At 47.8% G+C, this 19,927-nt stretch overlaps 7 protein-coding genes across 7 annotated transcripts; 5 read left to right on the top strand and 2 right to left on the bottom strand.

Moving 5' to 3' along the window:
• Positions 1-484: 484 nt before the first annotated feature.
• Positions 485-3,292, top strand: FPOAC1_005173 (uncharacterized protein; the record flags this gene model as incomplete). Its single annotated transcript, XM_044849704.1, has 4 exons — positions 485-1,352; positions 1,405-1,742; positions 1,790-1,855; positions 1,901-3,292. 4 exons carry the CDS (start codon positions 485-487, stop codon positions 3,290-3,292), a joined length of 2,664 nt encoding a protein of 887 aa, XP_044708414.1.
• A 595-nt stretch (positions 3,293-3,887) lies between these two features.
• Positions 3,888-5,264, top strand: FPOAC1_005172 (uncharacterized protein; the record flags this gene model as incomplete). Its single annotated transcript, XM_044849703.1, has 4 exons — positions 3,888-4,212; positions 4,263-4,690; positions 4,742-4,911; positions 4,958-5,264. The coding sequence occupies 4 exons, from the start codon at positions 3,888-3,890 to the stop codon at positions 5,262-5,264; spliced, it is 1,230 nt and encodes a 409-aa protein (XP_044708413.1).
• Positions 5,265-5,899: 635 nt separating this feature from the next.
• Positions 5,900-7,912, top strand: FPOAC1_005171 (uncharacterized protein; the record flags this gene model as incomplete). Its single annotated transcript, XM_044849702.1, has 5 exons — positions 5,900-5,902; positions 6,750-7,122; positions 7,178-7,295; positions 7,344-7,393; positions 7,458-7,912. The coding sequence occupies 5 exons, from the start codon at positions 5,900-5,902 to the stop codon at positions 7,910-7,912; spliced, it is 999 nt and encodes a 332-aa protein (XP_044708412.1).
• Positions 7,913-9,775: 1,863 nt separating this feature from the next.
• FPOAC1_005170 (uncharacterized protein) lies at positions 9,776-10,821 on the top strand (the record flags this gene model as incomplete). Its single annotated transcript, XM_044849701.1, has 2 exons — positions 9,776-9,928; positions 9,994-10,821. 2 exons carry the CDS (start codon positions 9,776-9,778, stop codon positions 10,819-10,821), a joined length of 981 nt encoding a protein of 326 aa, XP_044708411.1.
• Positions 10,822-12,226: 1,405 nt separating this feature from the next.
• Positions 12,227-15,469, bottom strand: FPOAC1_005169 (uncharacterized protein; the record flags this gene model as incomplete). Its single annotated transcript, XM_044849700.1, has 1 exon — positions 12,227-15,469. The coding sequence occupies one exon, from the start codon at positions 15,467-15,469 to the stop codon at positions 12,227-12,229; it is 3,243 nt and encodes a 1,080-aa protein (XP_044708410.1).
• A 1,025-nt stretch (positions 15,470-16,494) lies between these two features.
• Positions 16,495-17,641, top strand: FPOAC1_005168 (uncharacterized protein; the record flags this gene model as incomplete). Its single annotated transcript, XM_044849699.1, has 3 exons — positions 16,495-16,538; positions 16,591-17,475; positions 17,524-17,641. 3 exons carry the CDS (start codon positions 16,495-16,497, stop codon positions 17,639-17,641), a joined length of 1,047 nt encoding a protein of 348 aa, XP_044708409.1.
• Positions 17,642-18,618: 977 nt separating this feature from the next.
• Positions 18,619-19,927, bottom strand: FPOAC1_005167 (uncharacterized protein; the record flags this gene model as incomplete). Its single annotated transcript, XM_044849698.1, has 2 exons — positions 18,619-19,518; positions 19,880-19,927. 2 exons carry the CDS (start codon positions 19,925-19,927, stop codon positions 18,619-18,621), a joined length of 948 nt encoding a protein of 315 aa, XP_044708408.1.

Genomic DNA, 19,927 nt, shown 5'->3' with positions numbered 1-19,927 from the left:
AGCAGACGGAAAAAAAAGACCCTTGACTCACATTGGATAAAGACAACACCAAAGGAAAGTGACAAGTCTAATGCATGGATCGCACCCTCCATTACGATGGACAGCCTAGACCCTTGGTCCTTGACCTACAGCTCCCCACTACTCTATTCTCCTCAGCGGATGACCCCCCCGCCTCTTTTCTCCCTTCAATCCCAACTTTTTGATCATTTTGTTTCTTGGTTGCCAATTGATTCATCCTCCGGGCGACAGACACAAAAAGGCTTCAGCGCCAGTCGCTGTTCCCTCGACCTGGCCCTTGTTTCTTGTATTTACTATCTTGTCCTTTGTTCCTCTCCTCCTCCTCCTCCTCCCCCTCCCTAAGAGGTATTCCTCTTGCGACGACGTCTCACGTCTGCGCCTCCTCCGCACGAAACGATCGAGACACGAAACAACAATCTTGTTAGATTATAATACTGTACAGTCGCACAGAGTTCACAGTCTCGCAATGTCGTCTTCACCGACGACGACGGCTGTGGCAGCCACGAGTGCCCATCCTCAAGGAGGAATTATCGAAGGCCTCAACCCAATCACGTACAACCCCAAAGACCCCATTACCCTCTTCATCGTCCAAGCATTCATTATCATCATCTTCTGTCGTCTTCTTCAATGGCCTCTCTCCAAGTTCGGTCAACCGCGCGTCATTGCCGAAGTCATCGGTGGCATCGTCCTCGGCCCTTCCGTCATGATGCGCATTCCCGGCTTCAAGGAGAACATTTTTCCTACAGAGTCAATGCCTGTTCTTGCCAATGTCGCTACCATTGGTCTGCTTCTTTTCTTGTTCCTTGTTGGACTCGAGGTTGACACACGAATGTTCAAGTCCAATTGGCGTGTCGCTGCCAGTGTTGGTCTTGCCAGCATGGTGCTTCCCTTTGGTCTCGGTGTCGCTGTTGCCTGGGGTTTGTATGAAGAATACGGAGATGAGGGAACTATGAAGGACCTGGAGTTTGGCACCTTTGCGCTCTTCATTGGAACTGCGCTCGCCATTACTGCTTTTCCTGTTCTTTGCCGTATTCTCTCCGAGCTTCAGCTTCTCAGCACTTCTGTCGGTGTGACAGTCCTCGCTGCAGGTATTGGAAACGATGTCGTCGGCTGGGTTCTGCTCGCTCTCAGTGTCGCTCTGGTCAACAACGCCAATGGCCTCACGGCTTTGTATGTGTTTTTGACTGCAGTCGCATGGGTCCTTTTCCTCGTTTACGCTGTGCGCCCCGTCTTTCTCTGGGTATTGCGCCGAACGGACAGTATCCAGAACGGCCCATCTCAAGGCATCACTACCTTGACTCTGCTTCTCGTCTTGGCTTCATCTTGGTTCACTGGTAAGTAATTGACCCCAAGTCGATTGACAACTAACCATAACACTTTGCGCAGCCGCTATTGGTGTTCACGCTATTTTTGGCGCCTTCCTCATCGGTCTTATATGCCCTCACGATGGTGGTTTCGCCATCAAGTTGACTGAAAAGATTGAGGATCTTGTAGGGTCTATTCTTTTACCTCTCTACTTTGCGCTATCTGGCCTCAACACCAACTTGGGTCTGCTTGATGATGGTACTACCTGGGGATACGTTGTTGCCATTATCGCATGCGCTTTCTTTGGCAAGATCATTGCCGGTACCCTCGCCGCGAGATTAACCAAATGTCTGTGGCGAGAGAGTTTCACCATTGGTGCCCTTATGAGTTGTAAGGGTCTTGTCGAGCTGATTGTCTTGGTAAGTTAACGCTGCCAGTCGCGCAACCTCCACTAATATCTGTGTAGAACATCGGTCTTCAGGCTGGCATTCTTTCGCCCCGAACCTTCACCATGTTTGTCGTCATGGCAGTTGTACGTATCTCGCATTATTTCACAATTCATCGCTAACCATGCCAGGTCACCACTGTCACAACATCACCACTCACCAGGTGGCTCTACCCTCTCTCGTACCGCCTCAAGGTCGAGAAGTGGCGTCGAGGAGAGATCGACTGGGATGGAAACCCTCTCCAAACCGAGGCTCAGAGTTCTGAACATAAGATGGAAGAGGCTCTTGATAAATCTCAGACCAACCGCCTCGTTCTTCACCTCCGCCTTGATGCTCTTCCTGGATTGTTCAACCTCGTTTCGCTTCTTGGTGGATCCCGAAAACAAACTCCTCCTGCTATCACTCCCGCAACCAACGGTGACAACACAGATGCTACTCCTGCTGAGGAAAAGACTCAAGTCATCCCCAGCCGCCCGTTCGAGGTTCGTGGTGTTCGGCTTATGGAGCTGACCGATCGTACTTCGTCCGTCATGCAATCTGCCGAACTCGACGAGTTCGCCTCCCGCGATGCCGTCTTCTCAGCTTTCCAGACTTTCTCTCGTCTCAATGGTGTCGCTGTTGCTGGCCAAGTATCCATCATCCCAACCAACGCTTACGCCGAGACTATCGTTAAGTATGCCGAAGAAGCCAGGTCTGACTTCATGATCATCCCTTGGAGCACATACGGTGGTATCGCCGAGGAAAGCTCTACAGCCGCCCTGACTGAGACTGGCAACATCAACGATCGTTTCTTTAGTAGAACTTACATCGATTATGTCCAGAACGCTATTGAGAGGTCAAGTTGCACCACTGGTATTTTCATTAACCGGATTCCCCACGATGCCCTAACCAGGAAACCTACACTTACACGCACTCGCACCGGCCTGTCTATTCACAGCGCTCATGACGGCGCAGTTGTTCAAAGACCTGTTGATCAGCGCCAAATTATCTTCGTGCCCTTCATTGGTGGCAAGGATGATCGCGCCGCCCTGCTCTTTGCTCTCCAGCTCGCTCACAACCCTCACGTCTCCATTCACGTTGTCCACCTACACTTCAGCGAAGATGATCATGAAACACTCAATGCGTCACCTGACAGCGATCCTTCCACGGGTAACGACCTCGGAAAGAACGCAGTAGGCTTCCCATCTGCGAGTGACATGGACCTTCTTAACACCGCGAAGAACAACGCTGCGGGTAAACTCGAGGGTCGCGTCACATTTGTCGAGATCCCTGTTGATTCGGTTCGAAACCTGCCTGATCTTGCTGTAGCTCACTCCCGTGAACTCGTTGGCAAGTCTCGCTTCAGCGTTGGCGATTTGATCATCGTTGGCCGTTCGCACCCACTGTTTGACAACCTTCTTGTGGAGGACTTTGGCGTGGAGAGAGACTTCCAGCGCACAGTTGGAGTGCTTGGAGATCGATTTGCTAGAGCAGGTGTCGATGCTGGCTTGTTGGTCATTGACGACAAGCAAGCCAAGGTCTAATTTGCGTCGAGGATTTCGGAATGATTTATACCAATTTGAAGCATGTCGGAACATACGCTTTGGTTGATTTCAGCACCATATATACCATATTGAGTTTGACATTTATGAGATATGAACATATGTTAAGTTTGCCATCCTTTTTGAAATCTTTTGAACTTGATGAGTGATGCCGAATGAATGGTGCCGTTGATGTTGAACTCTATCGAGAGGAAGTCAATAACCCCCATATTACCATATTTCACCCGTTGTGTAGGTCCCATTCAAGATCATGGTTAGACGTCAAATGAATCAGGGTAGTAAGGAACTGAAGACAGGCAAGCGAAGTTACATCCCAGCGGTCTTTGAGCTCCAAACTTTCCGCCCCTTGCTGTACGTATATGCTTCTTTCAGTGACTTTTTTCTTCCTTCTTTCCTTCTTTCCTTTCTAGGTGCCATACAAAATCCTCGGTTTTGCGATTCGTACTACACGTCTGCCGGTCATGTGTTCCTCAATGGGAAATTATATCCGAAACCCCTCAATCGTGCGGAGAAGCGATGTCTTATTAAAATCCACTTGAGTCTTGCAACTGAACTATCACCTAACATAGTAATCAAGATGTTTGCAGATATTACGCAACCTCCGGAGCCACTCCCTACACCTCAGCTCAAAGCTGTGCGGCCAGGTGTCTCTCTGTTGCCTCCACTCTCACGCCGAGGTCGTGGCCCAGGCCTTGTGGTTCTTACGCCAACTTCCGAGGACCCTCTCAAAATAGAAGACGGCGTACCGTCTGTGCTTATCAAATGGGCTGAGGAGGGATATACGGTAGTTCAGATCGATGCTTCCGCGTTTGAGGACGGCAACAGCGTAGATATCTTACGTGAGGCTTTGGGGACTATTCACCAGTGTGATAAGTATGACGAAGGCAAGATTGGCTTAGTCGGTAAGACAAGCATGATTCACATCTTCGTAAAGTCTGCTGATGATCCATAGCATATTCTTCAAGTCTCTGGAACACAGTTGCACCAAACCTGTCGGACGTCCATGGCGTTGTAGCAGCAGTCGTATATACCAATGCCGACAAACTATCGGAGCTATCTTGCGCGAACATTCCACTTGTGCGACATGTAGTTGGGCCTACCGGCAAGAGTAGTTCTGACAAGTCAGCTGGAACCGAGTATTACTATCCCAAAGCTCAAAGCTACGCTTTTGCAACACCATTCCACCAGCACTTTGATTACAACATGGAATCTGTTTCGCACACGAGAAACCTCCAGTTCCTCAAACCTAAGATTGGGGGGCCTTTCTTTGATCTTGAGTACATCTGGGAAGAGCATACACATTATGAGTTTGCCGATCGTTCAGTTGAGCATACTATGAGCACCATGGTACAGGAACCATACGTCAACCATACCCCTACTGTAGGTAGACATACAAATGCTCCTGATGATAGAGCTGACGAGGAATCGTAGTTGACGGGAGGGATTGGTCGAGACAAACTATCAGACTTTTATCGACATAACTTCATCTTTAACAACTCTTCAGACTCTGAACTGGACTTGATTAGTCGAACCATTGGCATAGATCGTGTTGTTGACGAGTTCCTCTTTAAGTTCACACACAATCAAGAGATCCCTTGGATGTCAGTATTCCTTAAACACTTCGGCTCGCTGTGCTAACCATGGTAGGTTACCTGGTGTCCCGCCCACCAATATCAAAGCTGAGGTCCCCTTCACGGCGGTGGTCAATATTCGAGGAGACCGCCTGTATCATGAGCATATCTCTTGGGATCAAGGAACTTTGCTCAGACAGTTGGGTCTCTTGCCTGAGTATCTGCCATTCCCTTATGCTCTACCAGATGGTCGAACCTCTGATGCAGGCTTTGAGTATCGTCTACCAGTTGCCGGCAAGGAAACAGCTATCAAGATGAAGGATAGACACGGAGTGGCGTCGAACCAGATGTTTGCATACGAGGTTCGCGAGAAGAAGGACTGATGAATAGCTGGAGAGGGGAGTTTCCAAAAACACTGGCATGTAAGCGCTTGTCCGGATATAAGACTCCGTTTAGACATAGAGAGTTTTGTTTCAGTGAGTCGAGACCATTGGCGAATCGACGCCACCGAGACAGAGACAGAGACAGAGACAGAGACAGAACAGTGCCAGCTTTTTTTTAGGAGACTACCCAAGGTATACCGGTAACGAATTGGGTTGTCAAAGAGCAAAGATTTGACATCAACATTCCCAATTATGCGTCTATGATCTGATATTTCTACACAAAGCCCTTCCAGGGTCATTCCTTGTTCCCAGTACAATTTCCACTTTAGGGTTCAAGGTTGCCAGCCACAAACTATTGTTGTCTCAATCGACGACGATCAAGCGCCCGCCACCTCATCAAAATTCCTATTGTCAAAAACGCCTCTTTAAACTAGCGAGCTATGTACAGGGCTGGATGCGTACGGGTCTTGTACGACTCTGCAACGCTCTTGGTTAAATAGACGTTGTGTTTTGCTGGGAAAATGACGGTCTTGGTAATTAATTACAAATGGGTAAAGTAAGTAGTCTTGATGCGCAAGTCAGTACGTCCATATGTGTATATCATTATATCATCCCGACGTCTTCCATCACAATCAATGGTATGTAGTTGGCGTCCCAAGGCAACCGAAGATCTGATCGACTCTCTACTAACCTGGTGTTTGTTTAATAGAAAGTCCCTGCCGCGCCCGCTGAGAGCATAGCTGCGCGTAGATAGTGTTCATGATCAAGTCTCTAGACTATCTAAGTGCTCGTGTTGTATTAAACTCAAAAAGGTAGCGCTCGTATCACTGACCCCTGTTATTCAGCTGGTCGAGAATCTCTTCAACAACTGCAGTCATTGACATTCTCACTGATCGGCAACTAGCCAAGAACAGTCTTTGGCCAAACACTCCAGTAAATATTTGGATTGAAGGCGGACACACAAAGATCATCTAACCGACCCCGTGGGCTAGGAATGTGGCTTGATTGTCTCAATAAAAGTTAGCAACGAGTGACCACTTCGCCTCCATCCGCATTTGGTATTCGTCCCGACGTACTGGTGTCGAGACGGTTCTTGTGTTACTATGGCTTGCTTGAAAACTGTTGGTTCCCCTTCTTCAGTACGACTGTCCATTCCTACTCTTTCCTCGACCAACATGCATACATAAGCAGCACTCTTTATCGAAACCTACTTGTGTTCTTTTTTTGTCACCAAGTCAATAGTTTCATATCAGCGCCAACTTCTCAACTCTAGACTGCCATGGCGGTTGGGGGCGATGGACATTGGGTCCTTGCTTCCATGTGGTCATTGATGGTTGTCAGCTTCATTTTTGTAGTGTTGCGGGCTTACACAAGAGTATATATCGTCAAATCTTTTGGTGTTGACGATCACATGTACAATCTCGCTTTTGTTGGTCCAGTATTCCTGTCACCGTTGATACATCTTACTGATATCTTCTATCATAGTTCTTCCTTCTCATCAACACCATCTTGATGACCATAGGGGTACACTATGGCTTGGGCCAGAATCTAACGGATATTTTGCGAGATGACCCCGACCATCTACCACTCTCACTACTCTACGAAGCTGCTAGCCAAACGTTTGCGATAATAGCCATGAGTATCGCAAAGTGGTCTTTGGGCCTCTTTCTATTACGACTCGTCAAGGAGAAATGGCACAAGATTGCTATCTGGTGCATGATGGCTTGTCTCATGTCAGCTTCCATTTCAGTGTGTTTTGTCTATTGGCTTCAGTGCACTCCACCGCAATACCTTTGGAACCGCAAGATACCAGGTCGTTGTCATATAGATACGGCTCCTGCATCTATGCTACTTTGTGGTGAGTAATTTCGGACCTCCTTCATATTGTTTTCATGACAAGCTAAATTTGATAGTCCTGTGTGTTGTGGCCGACTTCTTCTTTGCTGGTTTCCCTTGGCTGTTTATCCTCGGCTTACAGATGAAGATGAAAGAGAAGATGGTGATTCTCTTGAGTCTCAGCCTGGGCGTTATGTAAGAGTCATTCTTCAACACCAGTGATACCGACTAACCTATCTACAGTGCCGGAGCATTTGGAATTAAGCGCACACTCGAGGTTCCCAAGCTTAAAAGTCCAAACCACACGAGCAAGTCCCCCTTAATATGATAATTGAACATCAACTAACATCTGTCAAGAGGATCCGATGGGATTGATTGTCTGGTCAGCCGCTGAGCTCACTGTAACAATGATTTGCATTGCCATTCCTGTCTGCCGGCCTCTATACAAGAAATGTTTTACGAAATGGACTTCTCGAGGATCCAGCAACTACCCTAACTCCGGGGCGTCATATCCTCTGCAGACGATAGGCGGAGGTGTACATCCAGCTAAGAGGGTAGACAGGAACGGTAGCGGCAGTACGGCGGGTACTCACGAACATATCGAAGACCACGAGCGAAAGATTGGCATGAATGGTCCGTTCACAAGAACGAGGGTTTATCCTAAAAGCGATGCAAGACGTCTTGGAGACGACCAGAGTGAAGAGGAGATTCTTGGGCCAGAGTTTCGGAGAAGTCAGATTATGGATCTCGAGGCACAAAATGGCGAGACTAGGTTGACGCACCATACTACCAATTCTGAGAGAAGTATATAGGGTATGTTTATAGTCAGTGAAAAGACAACAATAACATTGAATCAAACTTCAAATTGTGTCTGGGGTAAAACTTGGCCTTGACAGGGCATATCCCATGGCCCCGTTTTGGTACCTGACGGTTAATGTCTGTTGCTCCGTGCTTCAACGACGTTGAGGAACGCCTCAGCCGTTCGGTAGTGGCCCCTTCTCTTTCTGACACTTTATATGAGTGGCGTGTTACCGGAGCTATTTTACATAATAAATTTTAGTCCCTGAACGATGTCCCAATAGCGTATCAACTATACTGAGAACTGAATATAGACAGAATGTTACTGCTGAGTTGCAAATGTAAATAACGGCTGTTGCTAGCCACATGAGCTATTGCTGCCGGGTTGGAGAAGTCTCGATCTCGATCTGGACTGGGGAAGAGTACTGTTGTCTCAGGTTACGTGCCTTTAAAGAGCTATGGCAACGGCGTAGTCAGACCTCGCCGGTTTTAGAGTAATTATTTTGCCTAGAGCTGTTTTAGGCCGGATTAAGTGACAGCTGAGACAGCAAGAAGTAAAAGCCGTAAAAAGGAGTCGAATTATTACTTACCTACTCTGCCGCGTTTCAATTACGAGTACCTATGTTTGTAAGAATGCACTTACCCTGCATACAGCCTGTAAGGGAGACAACTTTGTTCGGATCACATGTGAGACGAGCACTAGGCTAGATCTCTTCTTCATTTCTGTAGTCTGTATAAATAAATGCAAAGAGGCCCATGATGTTTGATGCTTTGGGAATTATATTCGTTGTCGAGGTATCCGTCAAAATGTGCATCATTATAGATGTCATATTTCGACTTGTTCCTTCATCTCCAGAGTGTTGTAAAAACATTCCATGAATATTATGAGAGTCATTCTGAAACTGTGCCCAATGTTTCACTACTAAAGTTGCTGATCTATTTTTCGAGTGAGCCTTGTCAAACCTGGGCTGTCAGCTTTTAATTACCTATCTAGTCTACCGGCTAGCTGGTTATTCTCTACCCGACCTCATCTAAAACATGGGATGAGAGAATTGTTGGTTGACAATAAATGATAGGGGTCCAGTAATTGACAGCCTAGAAGGTACGAAGAAGAAAAGAAGGAGAGATTCGCATCATGAGCCAAGAAAAAGGGTCCAGGTCAAAAAAGAAAGAAAGAAAGAAAAAAGGGTGGTCAAACTTCTAGACAGGTCTGAATCTCAGTCATACACCATCTTGTCGAGAAAAGGCCGTGCCAATTGAACCAAACCGCATTCCTACTCATTCCACCCATCGAGATTTAATTCATTCCCTGTTTATTGTCTTTGTCGGATACGAGAGTTACATACAACTAACTCTGTATCTCATGGAAAAGTCAATTCCCAGCAACAGCAACGTCATCATGTTTGTCCATTCCAGCGCCCAAAAAAAGAAGAATAAGCGAAATGCCCCCTTTGGGCTCCAATTGAACCGGGAGCTGGGATCACCCTGAAATTATTAAAATTGCGAATTCAGGTACAGCATGGTACCCCCCTGCTGATACCTGTTGGGCATTACATAGTACACCAAACTTCCAGGGCCCAAAGGCTCAAAGCGTAAGGTCCCTATGTTTACCTGTTGTACCTACTAACCTACGGGTTTCTAGGTATGCACCCCGCAGGTCCTTTTGTTGACAAGGCCCCCCCCCCCCTAGACATAAACAGACGCAGGGACCTTTCAAAAAATAAATTCACATATATCAAGGGGACTGCACTTACAACACAATGTAGCCATTAGTTAGGGATTTCCTACCATTCATTCATTCGACCAAAAGAACAGCCACTGGGCGAAGTGTTTAGTCGCTTTTTCTAAGGATCCAATACAGAAAAGCGCTGTCCACAATGACACAACGACTAAGCTTCGCCCAGCTCGAGCAGGCTGCTCTTCACATTATCCGTCTCATTGCAGACATTCCCGGCCTCGAGAACACTCGTCTCGCCATCGTCGGAGACTTGGCTGTCAGCAAATACTTGTCGCAAAAGACCCGAGTAACAGTGAGTCATCCTACACTATCTTTCTCACTCCCAAACTCCTTCTCTAACCCAATATCCACCAACAGAGCATCGACTTGGTCATCAGCAAGTCCTCTTCTCCTGGTCGCGTCAAGAAAGACATCGTCGGTCACCCCATCACTCCCCTCGTCGAAAAATCCGGCGTCGTTCTGTACCGCCACACAACAGGATGGGAGATTGAGGTCAAGCTTATCCCCGACTGGCTCAGCCCGTACCTCCCCGAGGCCGCCAAGCGCGTCCGCGACGTCAAGGGTGAAGCTACCCTACCTTACACATCCCTCGAGGACATTATCATCTTCAAGATGGACGCCTGCGGCCTCCACGAGAACGACAACAGCAAGCGACGCGATGCCTGCGACGCAGCCGCCCTGCTCGACTTGGCTTCTGAGCACGGTGCCTTGGTTCTCGACGAGGACAAGACGGAGCGAGCTGAGGAGGCTTTGGCCGACATGGTTGAGTTCTCGGATGAGAAGGACAAGGGCTGGTGGCAACGTTGCTTGGGAATGGTCAACAACAAGCCCCGTACGCCCCAAGAGATCCTCTCCGACATCGCCGAGCGACCACAGACCGCTTCTTCGCGATCGTCCGTCTACTCGTCCATCTCGCGCGCCTCATCCTACACCAGCAACGCATCCAGCCACTCCTCCGCCTCATCCATCTCCTCCACCAGCGCCGACGACAAGTCCCCCAAGTCGCCTATCCCCGAGAAGAACGGTCGCCCTCGTAAGATGAGCGTCACCAAGAAGCCCTCTCGCCATAAGCGCCACACTTCCATTGGCGCTTCTACTTCGATCAGCGCTCTCGACGCTCACATGCACCGCCTTGAGCTGGACCGTCCTGCCTCGCCTGGCATTTCTCTGACAAACCGGATTTAATTCTTCTTTTCTTATGTCATATTTTCTTACTTATATATCATGTCACTGGAGTTGGGAGAGAAGCAAAAGTATATGGGAAAGGCAATGGAATCGCTACTTTGTACAACATAGGATACCCCCGATACCCTCAGATTTCTTGTTTGTGGCTAGCGTGTATTTTGATGTGTGTGCGAATTGGCAATTAGGGCGGTAATTTTCACTCGCGATAAAAAAAAGTTCTTTGGATTGGGTTGCAAAAAAGTTGGAGTTTTATGAGAGCGGGAAAACATGGGGGGGGGACTCTTTTCTGATGTTGGTATTCTTCTTGGTTAGATATCTTGGATGTACTTAGACCTTCTCTTCTCTACTTTTCTTCTATATAGATTTTTTTTGTCAATCAATAGCAAGCGAATTGTTTTACAATGTTTTGTTCACTTGTTTGATGGATGTAAATGATAGTGCCACAACGATCGGGCTATTGGCTATTTGGATCGACGAATTGTTCATTCTAGATCATTCCATGTTACTGTTACATCAACCTTAATTCGACTTGCTACTCACTCTGGAATTAATTGGTTGTCGTGGTTAGGTTGTGTTATTGTTGGGCATCAAAACATGGCCGGACTATGATCTCCATGCAGGGTACAAACCAAGATTTGAGACATGTATCTGTAGCAGTTGCACAAATAACTTGTAAAAGCAGTTTTTAGCTTGCTCATGTCCTGCAACAAGGTTTGACTTGACCTCTTCCTAGCCAACAGGTAATGAATGTCAATTCTCGTGTCTACGATCCAAGGACCCTCGCGATAATTCATGCAATGCAATGCATTTGACTACCTAAACGGGCATGATAAAGGCCCACAATTAGCTAAAAGCTTATTCCTTCCAATTCTTGAATTCCTACGTCAATGTCAGGTCAGATCAGGATGGAACTTGGTTCTTATTTTAATTACGTTACCCTACTAAAACACTCGAGCATCCACTCTTCAACGCCCAAAGATATGGGATCCCCGTCCGGAAACAATAAAACCGACAAAACCCAACCAAAGCCGTTGGACTAAAACTGCTAGTCACAGTTGACAGCTCCGAAAGAATTGGTGAGACAGTAAACGAATGTTTATTCCCGATACTTTTTCGACCGTCACTGCGGCTGTAACTGGCGCTCGTTATCGCATGGATCTTGAATCCCAAGCACAAGCAAGAGACGAAATTAGTAGGATATTAGTTTATGTCACTCGGGCCGGACTTCTTAGGTTGTTTATTCTTGTATTCTAAAGCTTGAACGATCTCAATAGTCACAAAGAGCCCAAAGAAAAATAGACAATATCAATTTGTATTGTTCCTATTACATGAAAAAACTAGCTATGCCATCTGTCCCTAACCCCCTGAAACTCAAAAGTCAACCTTTTTGCTGCTCCGTCACCACCTAGAGCAAATTCTCAAGAGCAACCTGAAGCTCCTTGACACCATCTTCTCCTACCTTGTCCTCCAACCACCCTTCAGCCTTCTCCACCAGCATCTCCCAAACATCCTCTTCTTCCTTCAGCTTCAGCTTGAAGAACAAGATCGCACAAGCTGTTGCTAGTATGTCGTCCTTATAAGTAGATGGGAGACCAAGCTTGGTGACCTGTTCAAAGTTCACGCCAAGCACGCGTTCAAGGTCTGCATTCCACGACCAGCTACCTGAGAATGTCTGCAAACTTGTAAGAGCTTGCAACGGACCTTTATCCTTGACTGGCACAGAAGAAGAGGGGGCGGCGGAAGTAGGAGCAACAGGCCCAGCATAATCAAACGAGCAAAAGCCCATGTCTTCATCTGACTCTTCAGCTTCTTCCTTTGTTGCCTTGGCAGGAGCAGGTCCATCATCGAACAACCCAAAGCCCTCATCTTCACATTCATCTGACTCGTCTGCCAATGGCATGGCAGCAGCCTCGTCCATCTCGCTTCGGTACTGAGCTAACATGTTTTCGTCGACTTGTGCTGTTGGGGGTGCAAGTGCTGCGGATTGCACGACTGGCGGTTGACTGTTGCCGAAAAGGCTCTGGGCACCACCACCACCGACAATAGAATTACCCAAACCGAGCGACCCTCCAGAAGAGGCTCCAAAGAGAACAGCTTTGGCTTGTCCTCCTGGAGCCGAGCCAAAAAGACCGCCTGAGCCTGTGTTGGATAGGCCACTTGACGCTAAGGCAGATAACCTACCACCAGAACTGGGCTGTCCTCCTGGGGCCGAGCCAAAGGGGTTCACGCCGGTTTTAGAAGAAGCTCCGGATGCTGAGCCAAAGAGTCCACCGCCACTGCTGGGTTGTCCTCTTGAGGTTGAACCAAAGAGCCCACCGCCACTGCTGGGTTGTCCTCCTGAGGCTGAACCAAAGAGTCCACCGCCACTGCTGGGTTGTCCTCCTGAAGCTGAACCGAAAAGACCACCTCCAGTGTTATTAGTGTTGGGCCTGCTTCCAAGCCAGAAGTTTGGTGTGGGGAGACTAGCATTCATTGGAAAGGATGCCATCTGAGCCTGCATCGGGGCACGGCTCCTCTTCACCATAATATCATTACCGAAACCTACTGGCCTCAGGGACTCGTCTTCTCCTTCTTCAAAGTCGAATTTGCCATCATGTTCAACAGCAACGAATGAGCACCACTTGCCGCCAACTTGGAATTTGACTCCAAGGTGCACTGCTTCTCTTTCTACCATGTCTGAGAAATAACCGTCGTACCTTTCTTTGAGAGGCTTGCCGTAGTAGTCTTTTGCGTGAGTCAGCCAGCCTCTACTTTCTTCAAGTTCCTTGATTTCCTTGCGAGCTGCAAGGCAGTGAATTGTTGAATCCCTCTCGGCAAGTTCAGTAATGGGTATTTCAAGTTCGAGCGGCCCGCTGCGAGAAGTACCTTTGAGAACAACTGACTTTGGCCGCTTCTCGGGTGTTTCATCAGAGAGAAGGATGTAGACAGTAGTGCGGTTGAAGGGGAAGAGGGGAGGGATCTGACTAGGAGTTTGGAGATAACGAGGCACTGGTACAGTAGGAAGATGGTCAAATTTGTTGTCAACAGCGGGTGCGCCAAGCATGTCGCCACTGTCATCGTTGTCGATAGATGAATCAAAAAGCGACACTGATTTCTTCGATGCTTGAACCCCTTCAAAACTCTGACCAACAGCCTCGGCAGTGTTAATCTTGAGGCCGTCCATGACCTTTTCGACCAACTCGAAACCATCCTCAGCAAGGGTTTCCACTTTCTCATACTTGATAGTGAGAGAATAATCGGTAATATGAGGAAACAAAGCTCCTCTAAGCATACGTACCACCTTCTTGTCCATCTTTTCATAATCGGCAACCGTTTGGGAAAAGCCGTTACCTGCGCGAGCAACGCCCTCGATCAAAGAGGTGCTGGCGCCAGATCCAATGCCAAGGGAAAATACCCTCGCTGTGCCCTTGCTTTGAGCGACTTCGTCGTTGATGAGCTTGAAAAGTGCATCCTGGTCCCAAATTTCGCCATCCGTAAGAAGGAAGACCTCCAGATTCATGTCTCTATAGCGCTTTTTGAAGGTGGCTTCCACAGGCTTGTACATTTCAGTGCCGCCATAGTTGGCATGGAAGGTTCTCACGTGCTGGATCGCTTGGTCGAGAGTTTCTTGACTGTAGGTTTGAGAACGCTCCCAAAGGAAGCTAAAGTCTGACCCAAAGCTACAGATATTGAACTTGACACCGACAGGAATCGATTTGAGGAAGACCTCAAGGGCGGTTTGGAGATTGGAGATTTGATTGCTCATACTTGCACTACGATCGCAGATAAAGACAATCTCAGGCTTTTCAGCAGGAAGCTTAAACTTGGGGACCAATGTTGTCATGATTGCACGCTGGTTAGGCAGATCAGGATGGGTCTCAAGAATGGCTGATGGTTCACCAAGGTTTGTAGCGGCCACTTGTACAACAAAATCCTGCTCCAAATGGGTGGTTCCCTGTTGCAGCGTTGCAGAGGCTCTACGAAGGGTAGGCTCCTGTGATTTTGTAGTAGAAGTGGTGCCGATCTCAACAGACAAGGGGTGTGAAGGAGACTGAATGGATTTGATAGAAGAGCCGTTGGGCATTTCGGCATCAATAGTAAAAGAAAAGCCTTGTTGAGTCACGTTGGAACCGGTCAGCGACTCAGCAGATCCATACCGGGGCACAATTTTGGTCGGAATGGTAAAGCGAAGACCGTCGACTTGGGCATCATGTTTGAGCTCACCAAGATAGGTGATGTCGACAAGGACGTTTTCGCCGGCTGGAACATTGCCAATTGTTGTGGTGAAAGTGTCGGCGGCTTTGAGGGACTGTTTGAAAAGACCAGCGACTTGTCCGTTTTCTTTGGCTTTGTTGTAGTCCTGCTGTGCCTTTTGGCGTTCCTTGACTTGTCCCTTGATGACCTTGGACCCGACAGTGCAAGTAAAGGCCACGACAGAGACGCCGTCATAGAGAGGGAATACATAGCGAAGTTCTTGGATGGTGTTGGGGGTGGGATTGACAAAGGTTTGAGTGAGGTTGGTGCGAGATGTCGTGGCAAGGATTGTGGTGTGGGCCTTGACCTGGACTTGGGGGAGGTATTTGAGATTGCAGTCGATGTAGACGTAGCAGCCACAGAGGGTGGTCATGTTGGGGTTCCCCCAGCCGGAGTTGAATAGGCCGGAAACCATTGTGATGTTGTTTTGGAGGTTGTAGATAGATGAAATAAATGGTCGCCCGATACAGTAATCGTCGGCTAAACAGATCAAGGCAGTTGGTTAGACTGTCTATGAAGGAGTTGATAATGTTGTTGTTGATGGAGAATAAACTTGTGGAATCATCAGTCCAGAGACGGATTCTTATAGATGTAAGCAATTGCTCCTTCTTTGTTCTTTGTTCGCTGTGACTCAAGTTTAATGCTGAGTGACGTTGATCGACTTTAACTATTGCAATGGCTGCCTCCTCTGCCTATGAGTGGTTTCCGAGTATTTGATTAATGGATGTGTAAATTATCAACTCTGATTGGCCACTTTAGTCATCGCTCTGTTGCCTGCTGCGCCAAGCTCCAACCTTCAAAGTTTCAAACGGGAGCTTTAATTTATTCTACAGAATCATTGGTATATGCTTACGCAACTATTTCCCATTGTCCAATCATTTGCATATTTTCTTTTTTCTATGGTACTGCCTGCTCGGCGAGTGACTTGAGTGGCTTGCCGCGATAAAGTTTACATGCCACAAGCATTCGAGGAGCATCGCATATAATACACTTTTGAAAAAGGAATCATGCAAACAAAAACCTCCCTCCTCCTTGTTATTGACTGTGACAAGATCAATCCAATCATTCATCGAGTTGCGACACTGGTTATCTATTCACCGTTCATAATACCGAATGTCAGCATTACCATAACTCAGAGAATCTAGCAGTATTGTAGTCGAGACTGGCAACGTTATAGCTGACACTTTTGAATCAATGATCTGCAAGCCACGCAGTTGGGGAGTCTCTGCATTAAGTCCGGTCACTTATCCCCGAGGTTAACTCCAATGAACAAGAATCGATGTTTTAGAACTCCAGAAACTCCTTTGGGCCGATGTTCAACCAACTAACTATGTGACAGCCCTTCAAGTTTATATAGAACAGCCCCGACACAGAATATTCCAATGAAATATAAACAGACACACAAGAATCTATTCATTTTACGACAAACCACGTCTTACAATGGAGGCTCCAAGAGTCCTTCTCACTGGTGCTACTGGCTACATGTAAGCCTTACTTGATGTACCTATGTTTAGGGATCGAGACTAACGATACCAGAGGCGGAACCGTTTTGAGCACCATCTTGACCTCATCCCATCCTTCTCTCAAAAACATACACATCACAGTCCTCGTTCGTCGACAAGACCAAGCCGACATTCTCTCCAGTCTCGGTGTCACTCCCATTCTTTTCAAAAGCCTAGACGACACCGAGTTGCTCACTGAAGCAGCATCAACCCACGACATCGTCATCCATGCCGCAAACGGTTATCATATCCCTTCTGCAAAGGCCCTCCTAACAGGCCTAGTTCAACGCAAAGCAAAGACAGGAAATCCAGTGCACTACATTCACAACTCTGGTACTTCCAACTTTGGCAATCGGCCCGTCTCTGGAAAGTATCTTGAAGGACCAAGGGTGTTCTCGGACAAAGAAGACATTTACGCTTACGAAAAGTTTCGAGAGGAGAAGGAACAGTATAAGCAACGAACCGGAGACGTCATCGTTTTCGAAACAGGCGTTGAACTAGGTGTCGAGACGTACATCATCTGCTCACCTCTGATTTACGGTTGTGGAACGGGTCTCTTTAACAAATCATCCATTCAGATTCCTATCATGATCAGAGCTGCTCTTGAAAGGGGCGAAGCTATCTACGCAGGCGATGGTCTAGGAGTATGGGATCACACGCATGTTGAAGACATCGCCAGTCTGTACACCCTCATCGTGGCCAAGGTCCTCGGTGAGGAGAATATTCAGTCAGGAAAAGACGGTTTTTACTTTGCCAATCACGGGAGTCAGAGCTGGCTGGGTATAGCAAAAGGTATTGCAAAGGTAGGTCACCAAAGAGGAAAACTCGCTGCTGAACCAAAGAGTGTTTCTTTATATGAGGCGAGCCGGGTGTTTTTCAATGGTGATGAGGATATGACGGAACCTGCCATTTGTTCTCAGTAAGTCCCCCTACACTTGCCTCGAACCGTCCGCTGATGTCTTGACAGTTCTCAAACACGAGGAGACAAGAGCCGGGCGTTGGGGTGGAAGCCATTAAAGGACGATTCACGATGGGAAGAGACTATATCTGAAGAGTTTGATGTTGCTCTGAAAGCTATGGGTTGATGATTTATTCACGATTACGTAGCTCTATAACAGACAGCGAATTATCAAGAGTCACCAAATCATTGAGACACATCTTTGATTTCTCACTCTCGCCATGGTAGAAGAATTACTAGTTACATTCACTTGCATTTCCAGCCAGGACCTCGAAGAGTATCTTGGGTATGTTATTAATTCCAGGTTAGCCTTTTCACCGCCTCGGATCCAATGCAGCCAAACATTTCACTTTCGACAGTCCAATGCAATGTATCGACCCATCCCCATTCCCAACAGCTTCCTCATCCATCCATCTCATGGTCACACGTTCAGCACACGCTTATTATGTCCATCAGCCTTACATGGGACTATATACCGTCCACGCCACCGACCCATAGTGGTCTAATCTCCATCACCTGCCCCGTCCACCGGGTCACATTCTCACTGCCGTGGCCTGACATGGCACGAACCCCCCTGCTCATGTCGGCATCCTTCTAGAAGAGATGGGACGGAACGTTGGACCCTGCATCTGACTTGGGGATCCGCGATCTACAAGCAAGCGTTGAGGCTCAAGTTGCAAAAGACATCTCCATGGGGGTGGATCCTTGGTGTTTGATGCTCCTGGAAGTTAGTATCACGGTAGTAGAAGCTCTTCGGACCCAGGTAGATAGTGCAAAACATTAAATTTGTATTGGAGATTGTTTATACTATTCCGTTCGGAATCGTTCCCATATTTTTGTTCAAGCAGCTCATTACATAGAGCTCGCTTTTGTGACGCCATAGCATATCAACAAAATGCCTTTCCCGTATCCTCATAAACGCCGAGTTTGTAAAAATAATAAATGCCGGGGATATCATGATTCGTCAATCACACAAGCTCGAAGCGTTGCGTTGCGTTCCAAGTTTGTCGACCCAAAAGATAATATCACAAAAAAGAAAAGGAAAACAAATATTCTAAAAACCAGGTCTAGAACAAGTGCACAAGATAATCGAGCCAACACAGTCTATGCCCAGACGCCTGCTGGTGGTCCCTGCTCTCGAGACATGACCATCATCTCGAAACCTTCCATACGACTCCGGAGCTGGCTGTTCTCTTGAGCAAGACTCCTGTTCCTCTTTTCAAGATGGGCAATGTACTCAGTTGCCTTGCTGAGGATTGTGGCTTTGTTGAGCTTGTGGGCTGGTGCGAGACCACCGAGATCCTCATCGCCATCCTCCTCCATGCCTTCAACGCAGGGCTGCTCAAGGCGATGGACCATGACGCGAAGGGCTGGAACGGAGTCGCGGAGAGCGGCGATCTTATCGTTGAGATTGGTGCGGTAGCGCTTCTCGATCATGTTATGTGCGGTTTTCTTGGGAGGAGAGCAGTGGCGGCGGGTCGCAGGGGGAGGAGAGGTGGAAGAGCGAGAAGAAGAGCTTCCAGAGCCTGATGACTTGCGCTTGCGTGAAGGATATCGGCCGTTGGCATCCTTGGAGGTAATGCTGTCGAGAGAAGAAGACATCTGAGGTGGGTTGGGATGCATCATACTGGACTGCAGATGAGGAGGCTGAGAAGAGATGGTAGGAATGGGAGTTTGGAAAAGAGGTTGAGTGTCGATGTCGTTAAGACCGACTCGGCCAAAGGGGACGGCATCAGTGATGGTACCCGAGAGGTCGTGTGGGTTGATGGCGGGGCTGAGCTCCATGCTGTTTCTTGAGGGAATCGTAGAAAGGTTGATGCCTTCAAAGGGTTCCTGCTTGGGAAGAGCGTCAAGGTCAGGTGATAGCGCAGCTTTGTCGTCCCAATTTATCCAGTCGTTGGAGACAGGAAGCTGGTATGGGTTTGCAAAGACGGGAGAAAGTGGTGAGTCGGGAGAGTGAGCCGAATCACCACTGAAGTCTGCAGGGTCGTAGAAGCCGAGATGCTGTAGTAGAGTGTTAGAAGCGAGGCTTTGTAGATGGATGAGGTGGTTTGTGGTGTGGTACAAGTAAAGCCTAGTGGTGAGAGGATGTGCAGATATGATATAAAGATGAGATTGATAGCTATAACTTGTGCAAGCTGTAGGTTGTGGATTGCTCAAAGGAGATGAGTGGGCTGAGATGAGGTGAAGGTGAGGTGAGGTGAGGGGGATAGGAGGGGGAAATGGGCATGGCATGGCATGTGGCATATAAAGTGTAATGCCCCAGAGTGAGATACCAGGGGGTGTGGGCAATTACATTATATACCGTGGAGACAGAGGCATAGGCAGAGAGGGAAAGGACCGAGATGGAGAGTCGATAACGTACCTGTTTGTTCTGAGGATGGTCAAAGTAGTCGAATGATATGTCGGCCAT

Source organism: Fusarium poae, chromosome 2 (assembly GCF_019609905.1).
Source record: "Fusarium poae strain DAOMC 252244 chromosome 2, whole genome shotgun sequence".
Taxonomy (NCBI): Eukaryota; Fungi; Ascomycota; class Sordariomycetes; order Hypocreales; family Nectriaceae; genus Fusarium; species Fusarium poae.
Note: the sequence above shows the minus strand (reverse complement) of the source record. Positions and strands in the feature narration are given on the sequence as shown.